The 11,988-nt window shown below is 41.1% G+C and overlaps 1 protein-coding gene across 1 annotated transcript in view; it reads right to left on the bottom strand.

The window, feature by feature from the left end:
- Positions 1–2,705: 2,705 nt before the first annotated feature.
- The window catches only part of trpc4b (transient receptor potential cation channel, subfamily C, member 4b), a 12,948-nt gene continuing 3,665 nt past the window's right edge, over positions 2,706–11,988 (bottom strand). The window contains exons 3-11 of the mRNA XM_034866389.1: positions 10,472–10,990; positions 5,612–5,948; positions 5,235–5,374; positions 4,707–5,017; positions 4,403–4,598; positions 4,106–4,300; positions 3,867–3,908; positions 3,198–3,287; positions 2,706–3,116 (exon numbers count right to left, since the gene is read on the bottom strand). Of these exons, the coding sequence (XP_034722280.1) occupies positions 2,742–3,116; positions 3,198–3,287; positions 3,867–3,908; positions 4,106–4,300; positions 4,403–4,598; positions 4,707–5,017; positions 5,235–5,374; positions 5,612–5,948; positions 10,472–10,990 (2,205 nt within the window). The 3' untranslated portion in view covers positions 2,706–2,741. The remainder of the gene's footprint in view (positions 3,117–3,197; positions 3,288–3,866; positions 3,909–4,105; positions 4,301–4,402; positions 4,599–4,706; positions 5,018–5,234; positions 5,375–5,611; positions 5,949–10,471; positions 10,991–11,988) is intronic.

Here is an 11,988-nt window from a genome sequence, read left to right as displayed (position 1 = left end):
AGATAGTGTGATTTGCTCTCGACTGCTATGGTAACAGGAAAATGAAAACACCTTCATAGCGTCAACTCCCTACGGACTGAGCTCAATCCGTAGGGAGTTGGGTTGCTGATTGTAATTTCCTCACTGGGGATCAATAAACAGTATCAATTAAATTAAATTATAAGCTATGTCCGGGTTCTTGGCAGCAAGTCGGGCTCGTTCCAGGTGAGGATTGGCCTCTGCCAAGGCTGCACTTTGTCACAAATCCTGTTTGTAATATTTATAGAGAGGATATCAAGGCGTAGTCGGGGTGGGGAGGTTTTGCAGTTTGGTGGGCTCAGGATCTCATGGATCGGTTTGCAGCCGAGTGTGAAGCGGCTGGGATGAGGATCAGAACCTCTAAATCTGAGGCCATGGTTCTCAGCAGGAAACCGATGGGGTGCCTTCTTCATGTAGGGAGTGAGTCCTTACCCCAAGTGAAGGAGCCTTGGGGTCTTGTTTGCGAGTGAGGGGACCATGGGGCAGAAGATTGGTCGGAGAATCGGCGCAGGTATTACGATGCAGTATTACATTCAATTTATCGCACCGTTGTGATGAAAAGGGAACTGAGCCACAAGGCAAAGCTCTCGATCTACCGGTCAGTTTTTGTTCCTACCTTCACCTATGGTCACAAAGGCTGGGTTATGACTGAAAGAACGAGATCCAGGGTACAAGTGGCCGAAATGGATTTCCTTAGTAGGGGGGCTGGCGTCTCCCTAGGGTGAGAATCTCAGTCATCCGTGAGGAGCTTGGAGTAGAGCCGCTGCTCCTTCGTGTCTAAATGAGCAAGTTGAGGTGGTTCGGGCATCTGGTAAGGATGCCTCCTGGGTGCCTCCCTAGGGAGGTGTTCCAGGCATGTCCAGCTGGGAGGAGGCCTCGGGGAAGACCCAGGACTAGGTAGAGGGATTATATCTCCAACCTGACTTGGGAACGCCTCAGCATCCCCCAGTTGGAGCTGGTTGATGTGGCTTGTGAAAGGGAAGTTTGGGGTCCCCTGCTGGAGCTGCTGCCCCCAGAGCCCGATAGCAGATTTGCGGACGAAGATGGATGGATGGACACTTCACTAGAGGGCGCTTGATAAGTTGTAACAAATGAACACAAGCTGATTATTCTTCTAACCATATAATCACCAAATCATGACAGGGAGAGCTTTAACAAACACGATCAATGGTAACTGAGTGTTACATTTTTAATAGTGGCCAAACTCATAAATGACCTTGTTTATGAACTCATGTGAAATGAACTGGAGGCTGTATAAAGCAGCATAGAATGGACTACAATAATATTGTACTTTACAACATGTCTTAGACTAATGAATACTCAATTACTGTAGTTGCATTCTATTGTTGCATTCTATAAGTTGCAAGAGATGGTTGGAATTATTTTATGAAGTACTGCAATCCCGCTGTTGATGAGAAAAGCTCCAGATGTAACAATTAATTTACAGTTCACCTAAGGGAGAGTCAGTTTTTTTAATAATGTTCAAAATGAGCATTTATTCTGCCAACAGGAGTGCACTGGACCGTGGAGAATGCAAAGTAGAAGAGAAACTGATGTCCATGTAAACTCTGTGCATCTAGTGCACTATGTCACAGAGATGTGTGTGTGTGTGTGTGTGTGTGTGTGTGTGTGTGTGTGTGTGTGAGTGTGTATATATATATATATAAAAACAAGTAAGAAACTATTTACTGAAATCTTTTCTCCATTAAACAAGAAATTTCAGCAGAAAAACCAATCGGAAGAATGATTTGAGGCCAATTTAACATATTTCAGTTGTTTTCTTTAATATGCATATTTTGAAATAAAAGAGCATAACAAGTTGAAAGAGCTACATGGGTTGTAAATGACTCCAAAAAAGTAAGAAACAATGTTACAGCATTGCACAAAAACGCATAGATCACAAGAGTATGTCTGCAAGTCATAGTATATGAAACATTTGGTTGAGAAATAAATCTTGCAACAAATCACGCCTAGATTGCATAGCGTGCCTCTTCTGTTCCAGCAACAGAATTAAAAAAGTCAAACATTCCCTCTCAACAAACAGGTTAGGAAGGTTATGGAGTTAAAGGGCTGACCCAAAGCTTTGAATTAGCCAGCTGCTACATTGCTCAATTGACAAGATATGTCCAAATTCAAAATAGAATTTGTTCCGGTGTTATATAACTCCAAACTTGTCTTTATGTTATGATGTGCTTGATTATTTCTTATTGTATAACTCGTTTTAGCAAAAGGGACAGTAAACTGTCAGCATATGAGGATATATTTATTATAGATAGGGATTTAAGATACTTTTGCATATCACAGCGAGAGGATAGTTCATTGTGCAAGAGGATAGGAAAGGCAGCAGCGTGTGAGGCCTTTTTGGAATTAATTGTAAAGATAAAATGTGAATTATAAACTTGCATCACAATTCCCTGAGCATCAAGTTAACACTTACTGAGGTCAATCCTCACTCAGTATTGTTCTTCTAACTTCCATCAATCAGATGTGAATGCATGTAATATAATGTGAGATAACATATTATATACGATTGTACTGTATATATGATAGAAAACCAGATTATTAACTGAAGATGAATGTAGTTGTGTGTACAGAGAATTAAATAAAATAAAATAAAAGAAAGTTTCATTAACATTTCTCACTAGCAGATAACCATTCGTTTTTCTATTTCTTTGGCCCATTTTTTACTTCCTCAGTGTGTTCATTGCAATTTCAGGAGATGTTCAATCTCCTGAAAGTCCTTTCTCCACTTTCTGTAAGACTTCCACAATTACTTTCTCAGTATGAAGTAGGTTTGGGTTTCGTCCACTAGATCCCACCGTATCTTCCTCTGACAATGAGTATATTTCATCACATTTCTGAGAAGGGAGCCTGCTGTGTCTCTGGAGGGATCCAGACCTGGTGATGGGCAGGGTTGGGACGGTCAAATCAAACACGTTTAGTGTCTGTTGAGGCTCATCAATAGGGAATTTAGGAGAATATTTGAATGAGTTTCCAGGGTATGCCAAGGTGGAGCTTGCAACGTTACCACCTTGAGGGTTCCCCTTCATCATTCCCAGGACTTCATAGCGGAAGCTGGAGATATCTTGCTTTAGCTCCTGTCAATTGTTGAGAACCAGAGATTAAACAACAGCAGAGATAACACAGCAAGAAAACTTGGCTCACGGACTGCATGCTACCTTGAAATTGTCTTCTGTCAGGCCTTCCTCTGTCTTAGCATCTCTGATCATTGCGGCCACATATCGCTTAACAAGGTTCCTCAAAACTTCCTAAAAAATAAACATAATTGTTTAGTTTTTTATCAAAAATGACCATGGCCCAATCCCAAATTTACGACTCACAGACTTTGGTGGAAGTGGAATTTGGTGTGCCTTCTCGGGAAATTCGTAAGGGCTTGGGGCAAAGCGTTTGTTGATGTTTACCGCAGAGACCAAAGGGAAATCCGGGAATTACAAAGATAAACAACAGCACGCCACACGCCCATGGAGCGGAGCGGACCTGTTGTCCAGCTTGTAGAACAAGCGTTTGAAAGAATTTGGAACCAGCCGTCTCCTGGGCTTTGGCCGTGTGGAAAGCAACAAACTTAAAATGAAAATACCAAAACCGGCAAGTGTTAGCAACATCTTTGTTATTAAACGTCGCCAAGGTAACATGTGATCTCATGAGGTTGCTGTCCCAATCCCATTTATATCTATCTGAGCCCATGTGGCCTCACACACTCACTCACTTAGCACCTGAGATCAATCAGTCTGTGAGTTTTTAGTCCTTAGGGCACACTTTGGTATTGGGCCAATGACAAGTCAATAATGATACAACAAAACTTTACACATAAAAAAAAAAGGTATTACCTGATACACGTGGTTTACTCTTACATTTTCGGCTGCGCGTCTCTACAATTAAAGGAAGAAAAAAAGGTCTAAGAACAAAGGAACACATTATTTGCATGCTTAGGATGATTAACTCTTAACTGAATGACCAATCCCTAAAAAGAACATGTAATCCAAATTAGTTCTAACACCAAAGTATAGAACATGGATGCAATGGAGCAGTGGTAACAGATAAGAGCAAATCTCTGGAAACTCCTCACCCCCAAACTTTCGAAGGTTTCGAGCCTTATTATGCTTGTTCTCTTAAACAACAGCGTCTTTATCCATCCAAATAAATAATAAACTGACTTTGGACTTGGTATTATATTGAATGGAGATGGCAAAGTTCCCCCTTCTTCAAAATAGCTCATCCATAATTTTGTTCTTGCAAATTTCCATTCTATGTCTGCATGATCCTGAAAAGTAGAAATAAGAGCAGTTGATCAAAAGGGTTTGCAAAGAAATACAAGATTTATTAGTGTGATAAAACTGTAAAATAGGTAAGCTTTAGCACTCACAGCAATGTGCTGGTAGGAGTTGTTCATCATTGCAATAAGCATGTTCAGAAGCACTACCAGGGAGATGACATTGTACGTGCCAAACATGGTAGAGCCCACAAACTCAGTAAATTCATGTCCCGGTTCCACATTGGTCACATAGAGGGAAATCAGGCCAAATATAGACCAAAATAATGACTGTAGTGTCTCGAACAGCCTGAAAAGCAAACAACAATACATCTCGAAATGCGCTTGGAAAAACAAAACATTAATTTTTAACAATGCAGATTTGTCAGGGACAATTTATTTAAGAACTTCCACTTGCGTTGAGAAGGCGTTGTTTTGCTTTTCACAGCGAATCCCCTTGCACTTAACATCCTCGGTTTCATAATAGAAGTACAGCTGGTTTAGGCCATTGGCAAAGGCTAGGAGCACCAGACAGTAGATGAAGAGAAACTTGAGGATGTCCAGGAGCATGCGGCCCAGTGAGATCTGTAAGGGGCCCAGATGGGAGTTGGCAGTGAAAAGGCAGATGAGGCGCAAGGAGCTGAAGATGTTGGCGATGGCAAACAATGCCTCTGCAACCAAAGTCGGGTGCCACATTTCCCAGCTGTCTCTGGGTTTGTGCCCACTGTACTGTAAAAAAAGGAAAGAGAATAAAATGAGGAATACATAGACTACCATTAAAATAGAATCCAGCAAAGTTCTAAGTTTCCCAGATCACAAGTTGACTACTGCAAAACACAGGAAAGGGGGATTAAATATATGTTTTTTAGTTAGGTAAAAATGTAAAGATATAAATATTTTTGAACATTTGGCTGTCAAATATCTTACAGTGTAGGACATATAGTACCTTTGCAAAGGCAACAATTTTCAGAGAAATTGTTGCAAGATACAAAGAGTTCATTATGAAGTCCATTAAGTTCCACCAGTCATCTAGGTAGTCTTGGAAACCACTATCCCACATCTGCTTGATCTCAGTCCATATAAAACCTGTGAGAGATGAACAAACAACAAAGAGGATTTGTCATTGTTGCACCGTCATTCAAGTAAAGTTCTGGAGGAAAGAGAAACATGTGACAACCAACCAGTGTGAAGAAAGTACAGTATGGCAATGGTAAGCACCGTGGTTGAACTTTTTCCAAGTGTGTGTGACTACAGTGTACACATGTACAACTGTGCATGATAACAGCAGTCTGTTAAAAGTGTGTGTGTTATGTTTGTTGTTACCAAGCACCCAGGGCAGGATCATCCATTCCACGGTGGTGGGTTTTGGGCCTTGATGTTCCGGGTGTGCCGCGGCTATGTGCTGTGAGGCCAAGAAGAGCAGGAAGAGGAAGGTCAGGTAGGAAGAAGTGTGACAGATGAACTTGATGAAGGGCTTGCGGATGAATAAGCCATAGCGGCTCTTTGGAGAGATCAGGTATAAGATGGATAGCAGTGGGAAGAGGAGGCCAATGAAGATACATGTGATGAGTTTTCCTGCCCAGTGACGCCTCCTCCAGCCTGGAAACTCATCATACCACCGAGACGCCAGCAGCTGCTGACAATTGGGTTGAGCAACAAACTGAAAGAAAGGGCGAGACAAAGAAACACATGTTAATTAAAATGAACCTGCCCTTTTTTTAACCCCTTTTTTTCAGCGATCCATTCAGAAGAGTATGGACGAATCACACCAAAGGCAATTATGCACAAACTGCAAATACTACACGAAAAAGAAATTATACATACACATAAGATTATTCAAGACGCTAAAGGCTGTATTTAAAATTTCAGTCATCATGCTCGCTGCATTTTATAAGATCTAGTCGTAGAAATATCTAACATATTATATCTTTAAATAAACAACTTACAAGTGCAAGTGAAAAAACTGCTGACAAATTGCTATCACCACTGGATCATTTTGTTTTATTACTTTGCTGTGGCATCTTGTCCATGTTGGAGTATCCATATTTCAGACAAGATATACATTTTTTGTTTAACAACCTGACATGAAGAACCTTATTTAAGTCTCTAAAACCATCCTTCAGGAAACCCTCCAACTGAGGACCCTGAACAAACACATTTAAAAGGATTTTCAGTTGCTAATGAGACACAACAGACAACCCCCCCCCCTCCCCCATCAGGTATGCCCCATGTCTGACCATACTTTAGCTTTTGTTTAATATACATTTCACACGAGTAAGGGAGTACCAGCAGACATTTTGGAAATGCCTGGACCAAAGGGCAACACTTAGGGATGGAAAAAACATGCTTCAACATTCTTCATCCTATTGGACCGAAAGAGAGAGGCAAGACACTGATAAAAGAATGCATATATGCAGCAAACCAATAGATCATGCTGTCTAAATTATGTGTTAGCACAACTTAGCTAACATCCAATCACAAGAGTTGTAAAAACACAATATGTTACTTTTATCTAGTAAGCGTGCAAGACAAATGTTTAAGAGGGAACACATGTCTTTCTTGTTCTTTTCTCCTCTGTTAAGAAGTGATTGACTGAGATTTGGTATAAACATCTGCTGGACATCTGCAGATGGTGATTGAGGTTAATTTCATCTTAACGTAGTTATGGGCAAATGGATCCCCATTAGGGTAGTATGTGGCAAATTGTGGGTGGTGAGGTCATCTATTAATGCAGACTCTGACATTTTGAATGTATTCTAGTCTTGTTATAGCAAGTCCATAACATCCATAACGTCCATGTTATGGCAAATCAACACCTCAGAAGGACACATCTGTCCTTCTGAGGTGTTGATTTGCCATTACATGACTGGAGGAAAAAGGTTGCATCTGGCAGGAGCAAATTGTGTCTGAGGAAGGTATTTGGAAGGTGAAAATAGTCCCATTTAGGCCTGCACGATTAACCGTTATGAAATCGCAATCTCGTTTCACCCTGTTTGAAACAGACTGTATAAAATCTCCCTTCTCTTCATTGAAGTCTCTATGTGTACAGGCCTGTGGCGATGAGCAATGTGCAAAAAGTGGCAAAAAAAAAATCTATGTTTGGTACTGCCAATTAGTTTTGTTTTGTCATGCTCAAAAAAATCGTAGCAGAGAATCGTAATATCAATTCTAAGCAAAAAAATACTGATTCATATTTTTCTCCCAATCCTTTAGGCCTAACCCCATTCACATGTCACATCACCCTCCACTTTAAATTAATAGTTATGTTCTAAGGCAAATTCAAAATGAATGCATAATGTGTAGCAAAGGGTTCGGCAATCTCTTTTTGTTTAGAAGTGCCATTCTTAAAACGTTCTTGTTAATCAAGCCTGCAATCATTAACCGACCCCACTTAAGCGATGTTATTTTTTTTCCTTTGCGTCACATTCTATGAGGAAGGCAACGGGTAGTAGCCAATCAGAGGCAGAGTAGGGCGTGTATTTGCCGAATTTGGAAGGGGATAGATCATTTAAACTACTGCCAATGGCTGTGAAAGAGGTTGATTAGCATGCAGATTGAAACATTTATAAAACACTCTCTTGCATGCGCACTAGTGTGCCAATGGTTGGAACATTTGCCGCTGGTTGGCTGACCCCTGGTATAGAGTATGGTTTAGGATACAATGCATCCTGATAAAGTTCCCTTGGCCTTTGGAATTAAAATAACCCTCCATGCGTAGTATCCTGTATCCATCATATAATTGGCCTTTAATAATAAAAATCTGCCTTTCTCTATGGGAATTTAACATAGGGCTCTCCATACTTATAACCCCCTTATTTTAAGGAGTACCATTTATTTATTTATGATATATTATTTATTCACAAAATAAAATTGGTGTCCTTCAATTAAGGCAATAAGATCAATTTCCAGAAGATATTTTTTTTATTCCTCTTTTCAGTCAACTTAAGCTAGGGTTCCTATACTCATGAGCAGCATTGTATAGATCAGTGATTCCCAAAGTGGGGGTCGGGATCCACCGGGGGGTCGTGAGCCAGAGAGGGGGGGTCGCAAGTTGAGTTAAAAATTTAAAAACAATTAGAATTAGCATCTGTTAGCCATGATTTTAATACAAGGTAAAATTAGTGGCTAAATTTAAAATAAAACCAAGCAAATAAATAAAAAGGGAACAGCTCTTTTGATTTTCATGCCTATAGTGCGTGCATGGTTGCGCGCAATGTTTATATACGTTTATAGTGGGGGGGTCGCAAGTCACTTGCACCGTTACTTTGGGGGTTGTGGGCTGAAAGTTTTGGGAACCCCTGGTATAGATCATCCATATAGGGTTGCATGTATCCCACACCTAGGCCGGTCTGCTCCCCTCTCAGTGCTCCTTATCCCAGCATACGGGGGTGTGTGCTCCAGGATGACATAGACTATTACAACCTGGCCTGAGGGAGAATAATGCAGGGTAGGATTGACATATTCCAAAAACAGGATTTATGCAGTAACTGTTCTGTACTACATTAAGAGCTGCAATGAAAATGCCTCTGTTGACAAGCGCATACAGGTCTTTCACATACAGGTCTCTTCAAATTAATTAATCCAATTTTAAACACCGTTGCGGCTGTTAAGAAGGCTCAGCAGCGACTACACTTCCTGACAGTGCGCAGAAAAAAACGTCTGGGAGAAAAGCTGCTGGTGGCCTTTTCTGCAGCCAAAAGGAGATCTCTTCAGACGGTCATCAATACCACACAGAAAATCATCGGTTGCCCTCTGACCCCCCAGAAAGACATCTTCCCATCTTGTGGCCTCAGCAGAGCCAAACACATTTTAAAGGACTCCTCCCATCCAGGACATCCTGTTGCCATCTGACTTGCCTACAGACCAGTTTATTGAATACCATTTAAACTCTGTTTTGTTAGTAATCACTACATACAGGCCTGAAATACACACACACATGCACAGGATCTATTGATGCACAAATGAAGAGATATCAGGGTGGGCTGCCAGTGCTCTGGGCGGTTGGGGGAAGGGGGGGGGTACGTTGCCTTGCGCAAAGACAACTGGCAGTGCACAGGAGGTGAAGAAGCATCTCTCCAGCTGCCAATTCACACTTTAGTCTGTACAGGGATTTGAACCAGCAACCCTCCAGTTCCCAATCCAACTCCCTACGGACTAAGCTACTACTACCCTCAATTGAGCGTTCAGGTCCTAGGAAAGTAAAACCTTACTGCAGATAAGACTGTACTCATTATTTTTGCTTATTATTGGAAGTAGTAGTTGTAGCAGTACTACTAGTAGAAGCAGCGTAGGTAGTAGATGATTAAAGTAAAATGTGGTTTAAAATCGACAGAAGAAATCTTGTGCAAATCACACATCTGTGGTCAAACAAATAGCCACTGAGCATCTCATATTGCCAAAAATACCTAAAACACTGCATGCAAAAAATAATGCCACATTTCTTGTCCTATAAATAAGACAACTAATTTCTTTTTCCTAAATGTGATGAATTGAGACCTATTTTACACCATCCATTATTAACACCAAATTTTAACCAGCCTTTATTTTTGTTTCATGCAAAGTATGGCATACATTTACAGATATAATTCATGATAACCTTAAGTAATACTACAATTGTGGCTGGATTTATACAAAACAACTTTGACAAATCTTATTGAGTCAATGCCACTGTGTAAATACAATTTGTAAATTGATATTGGTTGTATTTCACCACAAATGACAGAAAGTTGGCACTGCATCCACAGTACAAAAACTCAAAAGATGATGTTAAAAGACAGTAAAATGTTCCCTCCCTAATTAAAATATCATGAGTACATATTTCAGGGAAATGGCCATCACTTACCCCATCATTATCCCTGATTATCTAATTGTCATGGGACTGTCTGAGAGTGCTACTGTAATGCATTGCTAAGAGCCCGGCTGCCAATTATATGTTGTTCTACACTCCCCGAGGACATCTCCACCCATCTCAGGCCATTCACAACTCGTCTTGGCACCGGTCTTGTTATCCCGTCAATGTTGTTCAACCAATGTAATTCTTATTCCTTGTTATACTTGTTGCACGTGTGTCAATATATTGTAAAACCCTGTCAGTTCTCTGTATGTCTGTATGTGTACCAGTATTAGACCAAGACACATTGGTATTGTGCTGCTGTGGGGGCCAAGAGGTTATCATAAGCTTACCTCTTTCTGGCAAAATTTGATAGCCAGCTTCAGTCGGGCCAGATCATTAGTGGTCTCATCCAGCAGAGGGTTCATGTCATCACGGTAGTTGAGTATTATTTCCAATTCCTTAGAGCTTCGGGTCTGGTCCAAGAGGTCCTTTGCAAATTGTTTACACATATGGGACAGCTCCTCATACTCGGACTTGAACTCGTTCTCTACCCTGCTGAGCTCCTTCAGCTCCCAGCTGAGCTGGAAGGCCGTGAGGAAAGGATCCTCGCTGGAGAGAGCAATCAGGGACGGGCTGGCGAGGGCCTTGTAGATGTTAAGGCGGGAGCGCGAGTGGCGTAGGCTGTCCACGTCGGAACTGGACACACACTCCACGCAGTTGCAGCGCACAGCATGTGGCTGAGGTACGGAAACACCTCGCTGCACTAGCAGTTTGATGATCTCATAGTTGTTGGTGTGGGCTGCGAGGATGATGGGAGTGATGTCTGGGGTGAAGTCTGAAAACTGTCTGTCGAGTAGAATTGGTGGGACCTTTTCAGGAAGCCAAGAGAGGAACACAAAGGACCATGGCATTAAACAGAATCACCTTACAGTATAATCTTATTTCATCAGTTCACAAAAGAATACTGCTTTTTAAACCCCTTATAAGACCTGCACCAACTGATTTAAATAGGTCTAATTTCATCCGTCTTTGATTTCTGACTATCTTATCTAACAGCATGCACACAGCTAATGGCTTGTGGTTCAGCTGGCCTCAAAACATCTTCCTGGTTGGAAGCAACTGCATACACCCTCTGTTCTTTTTCCTTGTTTTCACAGAACACACCAATCCATTACAAGGAGACCCAGCAGCATCAAAAACATATTTACAAAGAAGTCAACAGGATCAACGCCACCCAAACAGTGGATAAGGACTTTTTGTTGTAAAAACTGTGGCAACATGGCACAGCAGCACATCAAAGAGTATCCATGCTGGAACTTTAGGGCAGATAATAAGAGTTAGATTCCTAAAATAACAACGCCCATGTCTGAAACTAAGAACAGAGGAAAGCACATAACTACTTATTTTCTATCAGTTTTAGACTAAAGAATAGCATTACCGAAAATCTCTCATTGCTAAAGCCAAAATGACCTAAATGGTAATACTGTGCCATGTTTTGGTGTCCAGCTAGTGCTGGTGTTGATTAAAGGCAGGAATGTTACAAGAATCTACAAATCTCTTTCTAAATTGATGTAATGTAAGAGGGTGCAGAACAGGGTGCAACCTGCCAGTGTGTCTCAGAATCACATCAACATCTATGACCAGCTGGTAGGAGTCTTGCATTAAAAAAACTGCTAAAAACAAACTGAACTGTAGCGTAATATACAGTGCATAGAATGTAAAAAAGTTGTGATTGTTTGAGAATTTTGCCCTTAATTAATTGATTCATGGAAGATGCTAGCCTTGTATGTATACATGTACACTCACCGGCCACTTTATTAGGTACACCTGTCCAACTGCTCGTTAACACTTAATTTCTAAGCAGCCA

This window comes from Etheostoma cragini, chromosome 3 (assembly GCF_013103735.1).
Source record: "Etheostoma cragini isolate CJK2018 chromosome 3, CSU_Ecrag_1.0, whole genome shotgun sequence".
NCBI lineage: Eukaryota > Metazoa > Chordata > Actinopteri > Perciformes > Percidae > Etheostoma > Etheostoma cragini.
The sequence above is the reverse complement of the archived record's forward strand: the minus strand, read 5'-3'. Positions and strand labels throughout refer to the sequence as shown.